The sequence below is a fragment of the Ranitomeya imitator genome, chromosome 4 (genome assembly GCF_032444005.1).
Source record: "Ranitomeya imitator isolate aRanImi1 chromosome 4, aRanImi1.pri, whole genome shotgun sequence".
NCBI lineage: Eukaryota > Metazoa > Chordata > Amphibia > Anura > Dendrobatidae > Ranitomeya > Ranitomeya imitator.
Window position 1 is genome coordinate 203,689,255 of NC_091285.1, and position 21,148 is coordinate 203,710,402.

The 21,148-nt window shown below is 45.3% G+C and overlaps 1 protein-coding gene across 1 annotated transcript in view; it reads right to left on the reverse strand.

Annotated features, from left to right (window-relative positions):
• Positions 1 to 21,148, reverse strand: part of ANO4 (anoctamin 4) — a 412,900-nt gene that overhangs the window by 335,352 nt on the left and 56,400 nt on the right. Inside the window, exons 2-3 of the mRNA XM_069764297.1 lie at positions 13,556 to 13,636; positions 9,937 to 10,191 (exon numbers count right to left, since the gene is read on the reverse strand). Of these exons, the coding sequence (XP_069620398.1) occupies positions 9,937 to 10,191; positions 13,556 to 13,636 (336 nt within the window). The remainder of the gene's footprint in view (positions 1 to 9,936; positions 10,192 to 13,555; positions 13,637 to 21,148) is intronic.

Below are 21,148 nucleotides of genomic sequence, written 5' to 3' on the forward strand. Positions count from 1 at the left end.
GAGGTCTGTGTTTCTTCTAATAGGGAAAGTTAGTTCTTCGGCTGGTGCGAGACGTCTAGAATCATCGTAGGCACGTTCCCCGGCTACAGCTAGTTGTGTGTTGAGGTTCAGGATCGCGGTCAGCTCAGTTTCCATCACCCTAGAGCTTGTTTTGTTTTTTGTGCTTGTCCTTTTGTGATCCCCTGCCATTGGGATCATGACAGAAAACCCGAGCAACGAGTACACTCGCTCATCACTACTGATGTTCTTTCTGATGGAATCATTCACTTTTCCCGTCTTTTCCATCTGGCTCAGACCGACATGACCACTTCTTCCAGTCAAAACTCTGCTGCAGAGATTACAACAAAGACACATTTCACTTCTCACATTTTCAGCACTGTCACCAATGGGACTATTCCCAACCTCACCTACTGTATTCTCACCCATCCCTTGTAGATTGTGAGCCCTTGCGGGCAGGGTCCTCATTCCTCCTGTACCAGTTATGACTTGTACACCACCACGGCTAATGCTATGTCTGGCACTAAACCAACACAGCTTATCACCCCAAAACACCATCCCCATTATTACTATTATTATTATTATACATTTTTATAGCTTCATTTATTCCATGGTGCTTTACATGTGGAAGGGGCAAATATAGACAAGCACAATAAGCATGAGCAAAACAAGGCACACACAATTACAGAAGGAGAGAGGACCCTGCCTGCAAGGGCTCACCGTCTACAGCGGATGGGTGAGGATACACTAGGAGAGGGTAGAGCTGGTCGTGCGGTGGTTCAGCAGACTAAAGATACCTGCAGACTGTAGGCTTGTCAGAAGAGGTGGGTCTTCAGGTTCTTTTTGAAGGTTTTCTTGGTAGGTGAGAGTCTGATGTGTTGGGGTAGAGAGTTCCAGAGTATGGGGGAGGCATGGGAGAGGTCTTGAATGCAGTTGTGGGAAGGAGAGATAAGAGGGGAGTAGAGAAGGAGATCTTGAGAGGATCGAAGGTTGAGTTTGGGTAAGTACCAGGAGACCATGTCACAGATGTATGGAGGAGACAGGTTGTGGATGGTGTTACAGAACCCCCCAGCACCAAGAATGTTATGCAGGATATGTATGTATAATAGTTTCCATGTGAAATGCATCAGTCCACAGGCTGCGCCCCTGGACAAGATATTCTCTTTCTGACCTCCCCCCACCTTTGTAATTCCCACAGTAAATATTGGCAGACTCCGGCCCCCTGCGGCTATTGTAATGTATGTCTGGCCCGCTGTTTTCCTATTGGCCTGCCCTGTGTATCTGTATTATATATTCTGTGTGCTGTAAATAAAGGGTGTTCTTAGACTGGAAATGCGTGGAGAAGCAGTCAGCTTTTATATGCTCTCATGTAATCAAGAAATTCCTGCCAGCGTCCTTCATTCAGAATCTAGCAAAAGCAGAGTGGACCTCCTGAAACACGGGGTGGTACTGAAAGAGGTACCCCAGCTTGGTAGACCCTGTTACACTGGTGGCAGACAGCGGGATGTGATATCCCTTCTACAGGAGGAAAGGAATGAATGGAAGACAACTACCAGAAGTTAAAGAGGACTACATTAAAAGATCTGGTGGAAGCCGGAGGGTTAATCGCCAGCAACAAAACAAAAGCGGATTTGATAGCAGCCATCATGGAACACGACAGTGCAGCGCCCCCCAATGTGAACATGGAGGACACTGAATTCCAGAGGGAGGTAAAAAACAGACTGGCGTTCTATGGCCCAAACCCTGCAGTAGAGATCATATGAGAGGTGATGGCTGATGTGCGTACTGATCTGAAGGAAGAGATGGCCGAGCGGACCAGGATAGAGCTAACCAAGATGGAGATGGCAGAGCGGACCAAAGTGGAGCTGGCCAAGATGGAGATGGCAGAGCGGAGAGAGGAGAGTCAGCGACCAAGGGGAGCTCTGGCCTCCACCCAGGTACCTTCAACAGTAAGCCACAAAGAGATCCAGTATAATGCCTTCCGACAGTTGGGGGAGGCAGAGGAAGACATTGATGGCTTTCTGCAGGACTTTGAGCGGCAGTGTGCCCTTCATCAAGTGAAGCCGGAGGAACGGGTTCAGATTCTGGCCAGCAAGCTGACAGGCCGGGCAGCGGACGCCTATCGCATGGTACCTGATGAGGACTGTATGGACTATGAGCGGATCAAAGAAGTGATCTTGGCCTGGTATGCGCTGACACCAGAGGCATACCGCCAAAAGTTCCGTGGACTTATAAAACGAGTAACCGAGACCCACGCTGATGGGGCCTGTAAATTACGGCGGTCGTTGCTAAAGTGGGTACAAGGGAGCCAAGCAACCACTAAGGAGGACGTCCTCCAGCTCTTCTTGTTAGAACTATTCTTTAATCGACTAAACCCCGAGACACAGGAATGGCTTCGGGACAGGCAGCCAACGACTCTTGAGGAAGCCGCTCGTCTGGCCGATGAACATCATGACGCCAGGAGGCCTCAGTTGTCCGGATCAAAGATGGTCACTAGGGGTCCGCCCATGGACCTGGAGGGCCCCAAACCACTGAAGATTGTAGGGGGACCAGCTAGAGACCCGGCCTACCACAGTTCCCCTGGGGCGCGATGCCACACCTGCCGTCAGCTGGGCCACCTGCAAAGACAATGTCCCAACCGGACTCAGCATACCCAGTGGCCAAAGGCGGGAACAGCTACCTTCCGCCGGGCCGCTGTACACTGCTACCAAGGCGAAGCTGACCCGGCACGTGGAGCTACAACTAACCAAGGGGTGGAGACATGGAGGAAGTGCTGCATGAAGTAGACCCCGTGCAGGCAGCCCGGGCAGATAATCGACAACAGCATCGACAAGTCGTGTGGGTTAATGGGAAACGCATGCAGGGACTAAGAGATTCCGGAGCAACTTTGACCCTTGTGAAGCCTCATCTCGTCCGGGACCAAGAGAAGACGGACCAGACAGTGGCAGTCCGTGTAGCAGGGGGAGCCATACATCGACTGCCCACTGCCAGGATTCACCTAAACTGGGGAGTTGGGGATGGCCTTGTTGAGGTCGGCTTGATGGAGGATTTGCCTGCAGACGTTTTGCTGGGAAATGACTTGGGGCCCATGTTGTCTGCCTTCTCGGTTGCCCCTCTGGCTGAGACATATCCTGTGACCACCCGGAGACAAGCTCGAGCTGCGGAGGCGGAATCACACTCAGAGGAGGCCCAGGTAAGACATCCCAGCCCTACACATATTCCCATATCCAGACACATTTCTTGGGCCACCCCAGATGAATTTAAGAGGGAGTTACTTGAGGATCCTTCATTGGAGGGATATCGTGGGAAGGCACAGGAGGGGAGAGGGGTACTGGAAGGGGAACAGTTTATATGGAAGCAAGGACTCCTCTACCGGATCACAGAGCAGCACCACACAGGGACGAGCCCCACTATAAAACGACAGCTGGTAGTTCCCAAGAAGTATAGGCAGGAGTTACTGCGAATCTCTCATGACATACCCTTGGCCGGGCACTTCGGCGTCAGTTGCACCAGGCATCGTCTGACACAAAACTTCTTTTGGCCGGGGGTAACCTATGATGTTCGTCAATACTGCCAGACCTGTGACAGTTGCCAGCGCATTGGCAAGAGGGGAGATCGATGCAAGGCCAAATTACGCCCTCTCCCCATTGTGGAGGAACCATTTAGCCGAGTAGCGGTCGATCTGATAGGGCCGTTAGCCAAACCCAGTCCATCAGGGAAAAGGTATATATTGACAGTGGTAGATTATGCCACACGGTATCCAGAGGCGGTTGCGTTACCTAACATACTGGCAGAGACGGTGGCGGCTGCCCTGCTCCAGGTTTTCTCACGGGTTGGATTTCCCCAGAAGATTATCTCAGACCAGGGTACCCAGTTTACAGCAGAGGTGACCAACCAACTGTGGAAGCTGTGCGGCGTAAAGTCCATTAGAAGCGCCCTGTACCACCCGCAAACCAATGGGTTGTGTGAATGCTTTAACGGGACGTTAAAACAACTCATTGGGACTTTTACCAGGACCTACATGGACTGGGAGAAATTCTTGCCTCACCTCCTGTTTGCCTATCGAGAGGTGCCCCAAGAATCCACGGGGTTCTCCCCATTCGAACTGGTATACAGGAGACGGGTAAGGGGACCCCTAGACATAGTGCTAGAACACTGGGAAGGGGAGGGCACCATAGAAGGGGTACCTATTGTACCCTATGTGCTGGAATTCCAGGACCGGCTACAGGAGCTGACCCAGCTCATGCAGCTGACGCCAGCGCGTATGGTACGATCGGAGGGCCAGAGAGCACATCTTGGAAATAGGGCAGAAGGTCCTGGTGTTAGAGCCCACTAGGCAGAACAAGTTCCAAGCTGCATGGCAGGGGCCCTACCAGGTAGTGGGGAAAATAGCCGACACCACCTATAGTGTTGCCGATTGTGACGACCCCAGGGTTATCCGCATGTTCCACGTGAATATGCTGAAGCCCTATCCGGAGCGCCCTGAAGAGGTAGTGGCCATCTGTGCACCTGAAGCAAAGGATTTAGCAGGACTTCCCTTGTTTGATGTCTTAGGGGAAAGGACTCAGTCTATAACATGGGACCAGGTACACTGGGGTGAAGACTTAGGTCCCCGGGAGAGACAGCAGGCAGAGGAGTTGTTGAGGCAGCGACAGAGTATGTTTTCGGGGAAACCCGGGTACACTCACCTGGCACAACACAAGGTTGAGACCCAGGATCAGACCCCCCTGCGACAACCCCCCTTCCGCGTCCCTGAGTCTGTACGAGAAGGGATGTGACAAGAGATACAAGAGATGTTGCGTTTAGGGGTCATTAAAGAGTCAGATAGTCCCTGGGCCTCCCCCGTAGTGTTAGTGCCCAAGAAGGATGGGACTACACGGTTTTGTGTAGACTATCGTAAGCTCAATGAGAAAACAGTGACGGATGCATATCCCATGCCGCGTGTGGATGACTTGTTAGACCGGCTGGCAGGGGCAAAGTATTTGACCACCATCGATCTATGCAAAGGCTACTGGCAGATTCCCCTTAGTCCTGATGCTATTCCCAAGTCGGCATTTGTCACCCCGTTTGGCTTATTCCAGTTTCAAGTTATGCCATTCGGGATGAAGACTGTTGTGAATTCTGTTGTCAAGCTCCCTCCTGTGGTCATGAATGGTACTTTGGCTGGTTCTGTTCATGGGCTTCCTCTGTTGGTGGTGAGTGGGGCTGCGGCTTCTGAGTTTCCTTCCACAGGTGACGAGGTTAATTCGTTAGCTGGCTGCTCTATTTAACTCCACTTAGATCTTTGCTCCATGCCACCTGTCAATGTTCCAGTATTGGTCTAGTTCTCTCCTGGATCGTTCTTGTGACCTGTCTTCCCAGCAGAAGCTAAGTTCCTGCTTGTTTTTCTTTGTTTGCTATTTTTCTGTCCAGCTTGCTATTTTGATTTTTGTCTTGCTTGCTGGAAGCTCTGGGACGCAGAGGGAGCGCCTCCGCACCGTGAGTCGGTGCGGAGGGTCTTTTGCGCCCTCTGCGTGGTCTTTTTGTAGTTTTTTGTGCTGACCGCAAAGTTACCTTTCCTATCCTCAGTCTGTTCAGTAAGTCGGGCCTCACTTTGCTAAATCTATTTCATCTCTGTGTTTGTATTTTCATCTTTACTCACCGTCATTATATGTGGGGGGCTGCCTTTTCCTTTGGGGAATTTCTCTGAGGCAAGGTAGGCTTTATTTTTCTATCTTCAGGGCTAGCTAGTTCCTTAGGCTGTGCCGAGTTGCATAGGGAGCGTTAGGAGCAATCCACGGCTATTTCTAGTGTGTGTGATAGGATTAGGGATTGCGGTCAGCAGAGTTCCCACGTCTCAGAGCTCGTCCTATATTATTTGTAACTATCAGGTCATTCTGTGTGCTCTTAACCACCAGGTCCATTACTGTATTTACCACCAGGTCATAACAGAAGACTGCCCCGGCGACCTTCCAGAGGCTGGCTGACCGACTTCTGGATGGTCTCTAGGACTATGCGTGTGCCTACCTGGATGACATCGCCATCTACAGCGCGACATGGGAAGAGCATCTAAATCACCTAGAGACAGTATTAGACAGGATCCACAAGGCCGGAATCACCCTGAACCCAAACAAGTGTCACGTGGGCAAAGCAGAGGTTCAGTATTTAGGGCATTGGGTGGGAAGTGGGAAACAGAGACCAGAACCAGCCAAGATTGAGGCCATAGCCAAATGGCCCACCCCACGCACTAAAACCCAGGTCATGGCGTTTCTAGGGACAGCGGGGTATTACAGGAAATTCGTTCCCAATTACAGCAGCGTAGCCAAGTCCCTCACTGATCTGACCCATAAGAACCAACCATGCCAGGTAACCTGGACCCCAGAGTGTGAGGAAGCCTTCCGCCAGCTAAAGGATGCCCTCACCAATACCCCTGTATTGGCCGCACCCGATCCAACTAAACGTTTCCTTGTCCACACAGACGCTTCTATGTTTGGATTGGGGGCAGTACTAAGCCAAGTTGGGCCGGACGGTCAAGAACACCCAGTAGCTTACCTGAGTCAGAAACTACTGCCCCGTGAAGTGAGCTATGCGGCCATCGAGAAGGAGTGCCTGGCAATAGTATGGGCACTCAAAAGTTACAACCATATTTGTATGAATGACAGTTTTCCATCCTAACGGACCATAATCCCCTAGTCTGGCTTAATCGGGTCTCCGGAGACAACGCCAGATTACTGCGGTGGAGTTTAGCCCTACAACCTCTGGACTTCACCATCCACTACAGACCCAGCAAACAAAACGGTAATGCCGATGGACTAAGTCGACAAACGGAACTCGTACCAACCCCATAAACTTCGGTCATCCCCAAACCGATCCGTTAAGGATCAGACTGTGTATGCCGATCGCGTCGCTGAAAAGGGGAGCCGTGTTACAGAACCCCCCAGCACCAAGAATGTTATGCAGGATATGTATGTATAATAGTTTCCATGTGAAATGCATCAGTCCACAGGCTGCGCCCCTGGACAAGATATTCTCTTTCTGACCTCCCCCCACCTTTGTAATTCCCACAGTAAATATTGGCAGACTCCGGCCCCCTGCGGCTATTGTAATGTATGTCTGGCCCGCTGTTTTCCTATTGGCCTGCCCTGTGTATCTGTGTTATATATTCTGTGTGCTGTAAATAAAGGGTGTTCTTAGACTGGAAATACGTGGAGAAGCAGTCAGCTTTTATATGCTCTCATGTAATCAAGAAATTCCTGCCAGCGTCCTTCATTCAGAATCTAGCAAAAGCAGAGTGGACCTCCTGAAACACGGGGTGGTACTGAAAGAGGTACCCCAGCTTGGTAGACCCCGTTACAGATGGCTTTGTGTGTCATAGTTAGGGTTTTGAACTGGAGCCTCTGGACAATAGGAAGCCAGTAAAGGGCTTGGCAGAAAGAAGAGGCTTAGGGAATAATGGGGAGACAGGTAGATTAGTCAGGCAGCAGAGTGTAGGATGGATTGGAGTGGTGCCAGAGTCCTAGAGGGGAGGCCAGAGAGTAGGAGGTTGCAGTAATCGAGGCAGGAGATGATAAGGGTGTGCACTAGCATTTTTGTGGTTTCATTGTCAAGGAATGCATGGATCCGGGAAATATTTTTGAGTTTGAGTCGGCAGGAGGAGACAAGCGCTTGGATATGAGACTTGAAAGAGAGGGCAGAGTCGAGGATCACCCCGAGGCACCGAGCATTTGGGACTGGGGAAAGTGAGCAGCCATTGACATTGATGGATAGGTGTCGTGGAGGGGCAGAGTGAGATGGGGGAAAGATGATGAATTCTGTTTTGTCCATGTTCAGTTTTAGAAAGCGAGCAGAAAAGAAAGCTGAAATAGCAGACAGACATTGTGGGATTTTGGTCAGTAAGGACGTGAGGTCGGGTCCTCAGCGTAGAGATGATACTGCAAACCATGGGATTCTATGAGCTGTCCCAGGCCGAAGGTGTAGATGGAGAAGAGCAGGGGCCCTAGGACTGAGCCTTGGGGAACACCGACAGACAGGGGGCGAGGTGAGGAGGTGGTGTGGGAGAGGGTGACACTGAATGTTCGGTCTGTTAGATATGACAAGATCCAGGATAGGGCCAAGTCTGTGATGCCAAGGGATGAGAGAATCTGTAGCAAGAGGGAATAGTCAACAGTGTTGAAAGCAGAAGATAGGTCCAGGAGAAGGAGGCCAGATTAGTATCGCTTGCTCTTGGCAGTTAGTAGGCCGTTGGTGACTTTAGTTAGGGCAGTTTCAGTTGAGTGATGCGGTCAAAAGCCAGATTGTAACCAGTCAAAAAGGGAGCAAGAAAGAGGAGAGAAAGGAGGACAGTTCAAGATGGACATGCTGTTCCAGTAGTTTTGTGGCATAAGGGAGAAGAGACATTGGGCGATACCTAGATACAGAGGATGGGTCGAGGGAGGGCTTTTTGAGGATGGGTGTGATCAAGGCATGCTTGAAGTATGAGGGGAAGACACCAGTTGTGAGTGAGAGGCTGAAGAGTTGTGTTAGGGTTAGGACGAAGACTATGGCGAGGTTAGGGATGAGGTGGGACAGGAGCGGGTCAAGAGTGCAAGTGGTGAGATCCGATCTTGACAGGAGGGTGGAGAGCTCATCTTCTGTCATGGTGGAGAAGCTGGTTTTAGAGGAACAGGGTTGAGCAGCTAAGAGGGTCATTGGGGGCTGCGGGCCAAAACTTTCTCTGATCGTATCAATCTTCTGCTTAAAGAAAGAGGCAAAGTCTTCAGCAGAAATGAGAGGAGAGGGGCGAGGTGCTGGGGGACGGAGTAGAGAATTGAAAGTGTTGAAAAGCTGTTTAGGGTTGTGAGACAGGGAGGATATGAAAGATGAGAAGTAAGTCTGTTTTGCGGCAGTGAGCGTGGACTTGAAGCGGGCGAGGGACTGCTTGTATGCAATTAAGTGCTCAGCAGAGCGGGATCGCTTCCATCTCCACTCAGCGACCCTGGAAGCCCGTCTCACTTCTTTGGTCAGGCTGGTCAACCAGGGCTGCATGTTGATTGAATGAGTTTTGCTATGCGTGGGGGGGTGGCCGAGTCAAGTGTTGCTGTTATTGTGGCATTATAAAAAGTGGCAGCAGCATCTGTGTCATAAAGGGAAGCTATGCCTGTTTTCCCCATAGTGAAACATGGTGGTGGCAGCATCATGCTGTAAAGATGTTTTTCAGCAGCAGGGACAGTGAAAATTGTCCGAGTTGAGGAAAAGATGGATGGTGCGAGATACAGGGATATTCGTCAGCAAAACATATTTCAGTCTGTCAGTGATTTGAGACTGGGGCGGAGGTTCACCTTCCAACAAGACAATGACCCAAAGCATACTGCTAAAGTAACACTCGAGTGGTTTAAGGGTAAACGTGTAAATGTTTTGGCGTGACGTAGCCAAAGCCCAGACCTTAATCCAATTGAGAATTTGTGGTTTGACTTGAAGATTGCTGTTCACCAGAGTAAACTACATAACTTCAAAGAACTAGAGCAGTTTTGCCTTGAGAAATGGGCAAAAATCCCAATGGCAAGATGTGGAACGTTCATAGAGACTTATTCAAAGCGATCTGCAGCTATAATTGCCATAAAAAGTACTGGCTTTAGGGGGCTGAATAGTTATGCACACTAAAGTTTTCCTTTATTTTGTCCTATTTGTTGTTTATTTCACAGTAAAAGGAAAATCAAATGTTCAAAGTTGTAGTCATGTTCTTTACGTGAACCGGTATAAACCTTTAAAAAAACAGAGAAATTCCAGGTTGTGAGGTAGCAAACCACGAAAAATGCCAAGGCAAGAATTGTGGAGGGGTGGGGTGTGAATACTTTTGCAAGCCACTGTATATTATATTTGTTTCTGCGAACACCTAAAAGTGGGCAACACCTTCACGTCTTCTCTAGTAGTTCCACTTTTTATGCCATATTGCAGATCTAGGTTGAAATAATAATGCCTTACCCTGATTGGCTTCTGAGTCCTGATTTAGGGTTTCTTGGCTGCTGCTGTGAGAGACTGCAGGAATAATGGACAGAGATGTTGGACAAGATAAAGATGCTGATACATCCATCTGTGCAAGGAAAGAGCAAGACACTGGAGCTGTTGGGACTTCACAATTATGCTGTGATTGTTCGTATGGATGGTATGCATCATTGTGAACACATGGAGGTTTCCAATGTGATATTCCTATCGCAACTGGTCCATTAACTTCAAAACCTAGAATATAGGAAAGCTGATGAAAAAAATGCAGTTCATCTATAGTTCCATGTCATTGATATATTCATTAATGTCACATGTTTCACATTCTACTGCATGAACACTTGGGAAACAATTTGATAGGAGTATTTAATTTGACATTTTTATTTTACCATTTTATCTTCTCAATAGGACAATTTTTCATCTTTCTAAAGTGCACAATCCGCAAACAAGCTATTCACTGTCAACTTTTTCATTTTAGTTATTGATCAGTCTTTGCAAATTAATGAATCTTTGTAACATACTAAATTACCTTATCAATCATGCATCCTTTTCTCCCAAGCACCATGCTAAAGGGAGTGTTTCAGCTGCCTTGTTCATGCTCTTTAGAGTAACTTTTTGAATGGCAGGTCTAGCAAATATTCGTACTCCAGTGTGAGCTTTTCTGATCCCTTCCTCCATGCCAAGACAAGGATGAGAGTTTGTAGTGCCTGATCATGGAAGACCAGAGCAAAGTAGCTCACATTGGTGTACAGATATTTGCTAGACCTGCAGTTCAAAATATCTACTCTAAAGAGGATGCACATTCAGCTGAAACAGCACTTTAAGCATGAAGTTTGAGAGCAAACAATGCAGGATAAAATATTGGAGCACACTGCAAAGATTCAGAACTTTACAAAGACTAATTAATAATTAAATAATAATTATCAGTCTTTGCTCTTTAAGTGTGCATTTCTAGTGGCCGATAATCAAGAAAGTGTGCTCAAAGGAATGCTTATTTCTTAATTATCGGCTGGTGTAACCAATCTGTCAATCACCCAATGAAAAAGCAAGATACCCGATCTTCAGGTGTAATAATTTTTAAGGGGGTTGCCCACTACTATGACAACCACTTCTTGATCAAAATGTTTTGCTTCCATAAAAAACTTATACTCACCTCCCGTGCCAGTGGTGGCTCTCCCGGAGGCTCTTGTGCAGTGTTGTGACACGTGATGCTGGCGCCCAATCAGTGCTGGTGTCACCGTCTCTGCCTTCGAACAAATCGATCATGAAGAGAAAGTCCTGGCTGCAGCTAATACCAGACTTCTTCTTCATGTTCGATTTGTCCGAAGGCGGAGGCAGTGACACCAGCGCTGATGGACGCCGGCATCCCATGTCACAACACCACCACACAAGAGCCCCAGGGAGAGCGAGTACCGACACCGTGGGAACGGCGTCATCAAGGGAGGTGAGTATAGGCTTTATTTATCAAGGCCAAGCGTGGGGTGTGAGAAGACGTTGTCCAAGTAGTGGACAACTTCTTTGAGCTTGATATTCTACATACAGAATGATTGTATGTACGTCAGACTGTGTAAATATGAAAGTGCTATGAAAAGACCACCAAGCAGCTTACATGTACCTAATCAACAGTTGTTAAATGGCTGTCATTGGTCCGTGTAAATGCACCCTGAGGGTGCTGTGTTAAAATAACTCAGGAGCTTCTGTCTAAGCAATAAAAAGTCATTTCATCTCTATAGTTGTGGTGTTTTTGAACTGTGAAGTGTATACCATACTGTAGATGTATAACTGACCAAAAAACTATAGTTACATTAAACCTGAAGATTTCATTTTTATCAAATTTTGGCTCCAATCTGAAATTGTGAAGGACATGGTATAGTCAGTGCCAGACCTTCTCCTCACCACAATGTTGTTGCTTTTTATGGGACACTTAGCTGTATTAATGCTCTACTTGCTTTGCCCAAAAAATAGTAGGGTGTGCACACAAAGTAATGTTACCGGGAGCTGGAAAATAAAGCTATCTGCTATAAGTATACACCTTTATAAATGGCACTTGGTAAATGGGAGCTTGTTACAAATTTTGCATACGAGCTTGGGAGATTCTAATAACACATGCAAACAGGTACTTTATGCAGAAGGACAGCACTACCCCCTTGTTTTAGCAATCTTTGGGGCTGTCAGCTCCCTGGGCTCCCAGCAATAATAATTCCTGACATCTTTAGAACATGTCAGAGATTGGGAAATTGTGTAGAGACTTTTCCAGATTTTTTTTCAGGTGGCTCCTCGTCGATGGTATTAGTGAATATGGGATGCGGTAGTCATGGTAATGGGATCTGTTTTTTTTAACTAATGGTTTACTTTTAATTTAAAATGTAAAGGTCGAAGCAGGATAACAGCAGTCAATTATACTTACAAGATTATCAAGTTGTTTCCAAAGTAAATCTCAGCATGTAGCAACTGCAGTAAGAAAAGAAGAAAAACCCAATTCCCTGGCTAAAGGCTAAGCAGTATACAGTAGAGAAAATTGCATATCATATTCTTTATCATGCTCTTGGAAATACCTAGATGGGTGGATGGACTATATATAAAATATGGGATCTAAAGAGGACCTTTCACCTGTTTGAGCATGTTAAACTGGACACATCATAGAATAGCAGTCACTCAGATCAATAAAACACCTGTCTTATTTTTTCATTTCTCCTCTCCATTGTGGAAATGTTAGCTTGTAAAGTTTTGGTTATAATTTATGATAAGCCCAATGTGCAATATAAAACAGCTGAGTATAATTATAAGCACCTAAAGCAGCTTTCATTTCATGGTACTATGGAGATGGGGTGGAAATGCAGTAGAGCCGATTGTGATTATAAACACTTTCATCTTTTGTCTCACTGCAGTCATTGTGGGAGGAGGGAAAGTTGAGCTGAGTTGAGTCTCATTACAAACACCTCTTAAGCTGCAGTGCCACTCTCATAGCACTTGTTATCTCTGCCCCTCTCCTCACACTGACTGCTGGGAGATTAAAGCTGGAAGTGTTTGTAACCACACTCAGTTCTGCTCTATAGTATACAGTAGTTGCAAAAATCAGGGTTGATAGCAGAATTGTCTATAATTACATCTCACAGGAAACAGGTATGTTTTTCTAAACTTCTGAGGGCGTGTTCTTTTTTCCCCTGCTTACAATTGGTCACAGTCACACATGTGATAAAAGTATATGCCTCACAGACAAATCTCTGGTAACACCCAACTTACAAATCTCTGGGAATGCCAAGTTGAATACATCATCAATTATAACCTAAAATTTGCAAGCTAGTATCTTTACAATGTTAATGAGAAGTTAAAAAATAAAAGTTACTCAGTTCTGCAGCCACTATTTCATGATGGGGACAGTTTAACATGCTAAAACTGGTGAAAGGATCTCTTTAATGGCTCTTCACTATGTTAATTCTTGCCTTTTATGTTAGACAAATTTTCCACCATAATACATAAATACACTCATTTCTGTAAAACCTTATTTATTAGTCTATTTACGTGTTGTTTTAAAAAACATTTGTGAGAACGTACTGATCTTTTCTTCTCTTGTTTTGCTTTTTATGACATTGCTACTTACCTATAGTGATCTGACTGACACAGCTGTAGTAGCTCGTCCCACTGGACAGATTATTGTAGCTGCCACTATTAGGATCTGTCTCTGTAAAATATGAAACATATCATGAGAAGCTGAAAGATAAAACTAGTAAAACGATTTTGCAATTTTGCCATCTCTAGTGGGTCATTTGTTCAACAATAAAACATCACAAGTGTGTGCAGTCATAAATTTCACCTGGAGTACATGTCTAGCCAGAATGACTCACAACTGGCAGGTCAGTGCTTCTTTTCTGCTGGAATAACAGAACTGCTTTATATGAAATAAACTGAGGATCTTCGTGGATGTTAATAGGGTTCCTTTATACTACACAGATTCTTTATGGTCATATATTTTGTAAAATTTCCAGTACGTTTGACATCTTTTAAAGGTAACCCAACTACGAGTAGCATGAATCAGATAGAAAGATCTTTGTTTTATGTGACATGCAGAAATAGTGCTAACTGCTGTTGCTTCAAAAGCATCCAGCAACTAGAGGGGTTAACACAGTCACAGGAGACAGGGAGTGTTTAGCAGCGCCCCAGGTGGATTGTGGGAAACTTGTTTACTGTTTGGGCAGCACGTAAAGGAATGAGTGGTTTGTGATCTATCTCTCACAATAGGTCAGGCAAGTGATCCATAGGGACACCGGATTCCTTTACAGAGGGGAGTTGGGCTAACCCCCTGTACAGCTAGTGGAGAAAGTCTATCAGGAACAGGAAGATAGTTATTGGAAGATCATCTCCCTCAGCAAATCCCCCCTTCGTCCTCCATTACACTGCGGTAGAAGGAATGCTGTTCACTGCTGTCCTTTTGTAAAGAATATTGATCTGTGCTGAACTGTGCTATCAAAAGAGACTATTATTCAATGTGCCTCTCAGAAGCAGCTGTACTGTTTATGAAGCCTGTGCTTAAGAGACTTGAATTGTACTGAATCCGCTGTGACGTTACTACACTGTTCATCTGTTCATGAGGACTCTATCAATTGTATCTGTGTGAGCAAGTGGATCCATCTAGTGCCCGAGGAAGCTGCAGTACATGGTCGCCCTGAGTGACGGTTCCCCCAGAGTTCCAAAGAATTCATGAGACCTATTCCACCCCTATCTGAACCTAGCGGCATGCATGTAACATTGGTGGCCCGTACAGGAAATTCTGAGCGGGAATTAGCATGTAGAGGGAAAAGAGGGCAAAGTGACTGGAAAATAAAGCAGCACAGCCCCTCAACTCAACTCTGCTACAACAGTTAAAAGGGACCAACCCTAAAGAAAACTCACTAGCAGCAATGGATGTGGAAATACAAATGGATAGGATCAGTGAACTGCTTCTTCAGTTAACATGTGAAGAATTTAGAACAGTAGCCGTACTCATAAAGATGTCAGAAGAACAGATCTATAAAGCACGCTCCCACAGACAACTTGTAGCCGCCATTAATACACAGATGAATGAGCTAGGTGTCATGATTCCAATGGCAGGGAATCACAAAAGGACAAGCACCAACGAGCTCTAGGGTGATGGAACCTGAGCTGACCGCGACCCTAAACCTGAACACACAAATAACAATAGCCGGGGAACGTGCCTACGTTGATCCTAGACGTCTCGCACCAGCCGAAGATCTAACTTCCCCTATTAGAAGAAACACAGACCTCTCTTGCCTCCAGAGAAATACCCCACAGAAATAGCAGCCCCCCACATATAATGACGGTGAAATGAGAGGAAGGTACATACACAGTATGAAAACAGATTCAGCAAAATGAGGCCCGCTAAAACTAGATAGCAGAGGATACAAAAGTAAACTGTGCGGTCAGCAAAAAACCCTTCAAAGAACCATCCTGTAATTACTTGAACTCATGTTCCAACTCATGGAACATGAGGAGCAATTACAGCCCGCTAGAGCAACCAGCAGCAAAGAAACAATTATATGCAAGCTGGACAAGACAAAAATAAAGCAAAACGTGGAACAAGAAAATCAAAAACTTAGCTTGTCCTGAAGATTACTGAAGCCAGAAGCTGAGGTAACAAAACACTCTGATAACCTTGATAGCCGGCGGGGAAATGACAAGAAAGCCCAGATAAATAGGAAACTCCCAAATCCTAATAGAACAGGTGGACACCAGAGACAGCAGAACACAAATCACCCAGTACCATCAGTAACCACCAGATGGAGCCCAAAAACAGAACTCACAACACTAGGGGAGAAAGAAGCTGAAGATGTCATGAGGACATTCCTCTGGAAGCTAACACAATTTCTAATCGGGTTGAAGTTGGAAGATGGAGGGGCAGCACCAATTACCAAGAGTGGCAATCTCCTTCCGCAGACAGAAGTACAGGAATTGAAAGAATAATTCAAAGCCTTAACAACAACCCTGCAGAAATCTACCCAACCCTCTGAACGAGTGATAAACTCTGACAGAACCTTTAACCTGCTTGGGTTTGATAAATCAGGCAAACAGTACTCACCAACAACACAAATCACCATAAGGAAAGAGTTCAAGATCCTGGGACTGATTGGAGAGTGTGAGCAGAAAGAGAAACTGTCTTATATGAACTTGTTGCACCAGATCGATGCAGGATTATTGAGAGGCTACCAGCCAGATGAGATCAATGAGGAGGTGGTGAAAGCGATCAGCTCAGGACTGAACCTCTGTAGTACGCTAGAGATGAAAAGTCAATTGACCCTACCACAGTTGGAGATGATTTTAAAAGGACACTATAAAATAGAGAATCCTTCAGAATTGTTCCACCGACTCATTAACAACATCTCACAGAACAATAATGAATCACCCCAAAGTTTCTTGTTCAGAGCGATTAAACGTATGGATAGACTGTTGTTCGCATGCAGAGATGTAGGGGCGGAGGAGATGTTTGATGCTGGGCTAGTCCAGAAAAACTTCTTGAGATCATTGGGAACAGGCTTAAAGGGAACCTGTCACCTGAATTTGGCGGGACTGGTTTTGGGTCATATCGGCGGAGTTTTTGGGTGTTTGATTCACCCTTTCCTTACCCGCTGGCTGCATGCTGGCCGAAATATTGGATTGAAGTTCATTCTCTGTCCTCCGTAGTACACGGCTGCGCAAAGCAAGATTGCCTTGCGCAGGCGTGTACTACGGAGGACAGAGAATGAACTTCAATCCAATATTGCAGCCATCATGCAGCCAGCGGGTAAGGAAAGGGTGAATCAAACACCCAAAAACTCCGCCCATATGACCCAAAACCAGTCCCGCCAAATTCAGGTGACAGGTTCCCTTTAATCTGCAAAGATATTAAGTTACAGCTGAAACAGTACCTAGAAGATCCTGGCATTCTGGAAAAAGTCCTCATTGAAAAAATGAATGAGGCAGCTAGTTTAGAGTCAGAGAACGAACAGAAGTTAAAGAAAGGCTCGGCTCCTAAAACCACCAAAATGAGTCAGCTGAAGTTGGAGACCCCCGGTTGCCAGTCCAAAGATCATGATGAAGACCCTCCAGTACCACCGCTGAGAGTGAACCTTAAACCACCAAGAAAAGGGAGGACAGTCAGAGCTGACTGGGAAGAAGTAGGAGAACTGCGAGCTGAGCTGATGGAGGTGAAAGAGTTGTTTCGTTCCAGGCCAGAATCTATCTCTCAGACCCAGGAGTGGGTTCCAAAAGAGAAGATACTTGGTTTGTGAGGCGTGCCATTCATCAAATCAGAGTGTGGTATGTGTCCACTGTGTAAGATGTGGTGAGGAAGAACATTATGCCAAGAAATGACAATGGTCCCGGTCGTTTGGTTTAAAAGACAGGTGGTTGCCAGTGCGGGGCGACTGGTAACCGTGACACAGAGGAGGCCCCAGAAGCCAATCCAAATCCCACCAACCCCCAGAAAGGTGCATGAGGTAAAACAGTTGCGTCAGCACTATCCCCAAGTGTGTTCCCATCTACAAAAGCTGCAAGAGTCACAGGGGCATCAGTTACTTAAAGCCCAGTGCGGAGGTCTAACGTTATACTCCTGGGAGGAGGATTCCTCAGTCAGTAAACATAGCCTCATCAGCCTAATCGATGAAAGTTGCTATATACAGTGCCAGCTAGATGGACTCCTGGTAAAACACTGTGGGGCACAGGAGCCCAAGCGAGCTTTTTAAATGAAGAATGGAGAAGGTTCCACCTGCCACATACAGCACCTGCCTTCGGTCACTAAAGGAGCTCTTAGGACCAGTGGAACTCCACGGCAAAGCCATCAACCAGACCAAATTTCCTTTCATAGACTGGGTGGAAGTGACTTTCCAACACAGGGCCACAAAGAACAGCAACACCATTGAGCTTTTGGTACCTTTTCTTATGAACAGTAATCAGAACGTGGCAGAGGATCCTATTATAATGTAATCAATGAGGTCATCATGAAACACAAGTCAGGGACACTGATGGTGGATGCAATTGCCACATCGTTCGCCATACCCAACGCTGTGGCAGAAAATGTGATTCATAGAGTAAAGAAAGCACAGAATATAATGGACATGAAAGAAGTTAAGGTAGGCCTGGCGCCCAACCATCATCCCTGCAAACCAAATGGTGGGAGTAAGGTGTGGAGTCCGGGTGGAACCGGAAAGAAAAGTCCAGAAGAGACTGTTCATGCCAAAAGACTCCTCTGAACTTCCAGAAGGCATATTTCAAGGTGAGATTATGCTTACGATTCCTACTGGTGGGTTTATCCGAGTGACAGTGCTGGTGATGAATACCACGAAACACGAAATGAGACTGGATCCAAGGACTGTGTTAAGTTACATTGAAACCGTTTGCATTGGAGTGTCACTTGTGTCTTCCTGCTCATCACCTCATATGCGACATACTAACAAGGTGGAACTCCACCCTGCATATGCTGGAGAGGCTATGTGAGCAGCAGCAGGCTTTGAATATTCCAGCAACATGGCGAGCGCTGATGACACCATCATCCTCATTATGATACCACTTGTTTGCCTGCTAGAATCAACACTTCAAGTAATGATGCATGAGGAAGTGGCACAGGAGGAAGAGGAGCATTAGGAACAGGGACCATTTTCAACATTTTCAGGCCTGTCATCCACACAAAGCTTGGAGTGTGGGTTGTTGTACCAAGAGCGGCCAAGTGCACAAGTGTCCAGCCAGGGGACAGTTTTGCAGGAGGAGGAGGCACAACCATGTTCACAGCAGGATGGCTCTCAGAGCAGCTCAAGGGCATCACTGGAGCATGGCTGGGATGATACAGAAGACCCAAATGATACACTTCCCACCGAGGACAGCTTGTTGTTGCCTCTGGGCAATACATGCTGCAGTGTCAGCACAATGACAGCCGAGTTACCCATATTGTCACCAGTAAAAAGAAAAACGTGCTTGTAGCATGGTATAAGATCAGAAATATAAATCACAACAGAGATATGGATAGATTAATTTTTATTATTTATTGCATGGTAACAATATATTAAAAATTAAATAAATATTAAAAACAATTTCATTATATATACATGTATGTAATATTTTGTGCCCATACCTATTTGGCTACCATTATATGTGTTATATATATATTTTTTATATAACTGTAAAGACTGAATATATGAAACAATAACTAAAAAAACGGGGGTATATCTGAAAAAATGTGCAAAAAAGACCTATATGTGCAAAAATGTATAGCAATGCGCTTATAAAAGGAGCACCAACTAAGGTGCTATAGTGATAAAAGTGCTAGTGCAATAAGTGCAAAAAGGCTAAAGATATATAAGGTGCTGCTAGTTTAAATCAATATATCCAGTCACTTACTTTGATATATATGCGGTACTAGGTAGATAGCCAGTGCGGTATGATGCACCCCGACACGCGTTTCAGACGCTTGGCTCCTTCGTCAGGGGGTGTAGTCTAGTAGTAGTAAGTGACTGGATATATTGATTTAAACTAGCAGCACCTTATATATCTTTAGCCTTTTTGCACTTATTGCACTAGCACTTTTATCACTATAGCACCTTAGTTGGTGCTCCTTTTATAAGCGCATTGCTATACATTTTTGCACATATAGGTCTTTTTTGCACATTTTTTCAGATATACCCCCGTTTTTTTAGTTATTGTTTCATATATTCAGTCTTTACAGTTATATAAAATATATATATATAACACATATAATGGTAGCCAAATAGGTATGGGCACAAAATATTACATACATGTATATATAATGAAATTGTTTTTAATATTTATTTAATTTTAATATATTGTTACCATGCAATAAATAATAAAAATTAATCTATCCATATCTCTGTTGTGATTTATATTTCTGATCTTATACCATGCTACAAGCACGTTTTTCTTTTTAGTGTCCAGTAGTGTCATACTACACTTTTGACACATTGGTGTGTTGGGGTATTTTATACTACTTATTTATATTTTTATATAAAAAAATTTTATTTGGTAGATTTTATTTGGTAGATTTTATACATATTATACCCTTATATATCTAGTGTGTTTTAATTACCATATTGTCACCAGCGCAGATTACTGGATGGATACCCTGCTGGATCCCTGCTACAAGGACAACATTGCTTCCGTCACTGGAGTGGGATTCAAAAATGCATCAATACAAGCACGTGCTGGTAGAGAAGCTTCTAACGGTTTTCCCACCTACCAGCAGTGGCTCAGCGAAGAACAAGGCAGAGTCAGTGGATGAAGTCGCCAACTCAGCTGGGGCACCGCTACTACAGTGCTTGCGAAAGTATTCGGCCCCCTGGAACTTTTCAACCTTTTCCCACATATCATGCTTCAAACCTAAAGATACCAAATGTAAATATTTGGTGAAGAATCAACAACAAGTGGAACACAATTGTGAAGTTGAACAAAATGTATTGGTTATTTTACATTTTTGTGGAAATTCAAAAACTGAAAAGTGGGGCGTGCAATATTATTTGCCCCCTTTAACTTAATACTTTGTTGCGCCACCTTTTGCTGCGATTACAGCTGCATGTCGCTTGGGGTATGTGTCTTTCAGTTTTTTACATCGAGAGACTGAAATTCTTGCCCATTCTTCCTTGGCAAACAGTTTGAGCTTATTGAGGTTTGATGGAGATCGTTTGTGAACAGCAGTTTTCAGCTCTTTCCACAGATTCTCGATTGGATTCAGGTCTGGACTTTGACTTGGCCCTTCTAACACCTGGATACGTTTATTTGTGAACAATTCCATTGTAGATTTTTGCTTTATGTTTGGGATCATTGTCTTGTTGGAAGACAAGTCTCCGTCTCAGTCTCAGGTCTTTTGCAGACTCCAACAGGTTTTCTTCAAGAATGGTCCTGTATTTGGCTCCATCCATCTTCACATCAATTTTATCTATCTTCCCTGTCCCTGCTGAAGAATAGCAGGCCCAAACCATGATGCTACCACCATCATGTTTGACAGTGGGAATGGTTTATTCAGGGTGGTGAGCTGTGTTGCCTTGAATGAACAATGAACTTCTGGAGTGAATTTGCTGCACTGAAAGTAAAGAGGCCGAATAATATTGCATGCCCCACTTTTCAGTTTTTGACTTTCCACAAAAAATTTAAAATAACTAATACATTTCGTTCAACTTTACAATTGTGTTCCACTTGTTGTTGATTCTTCACCAAAAAT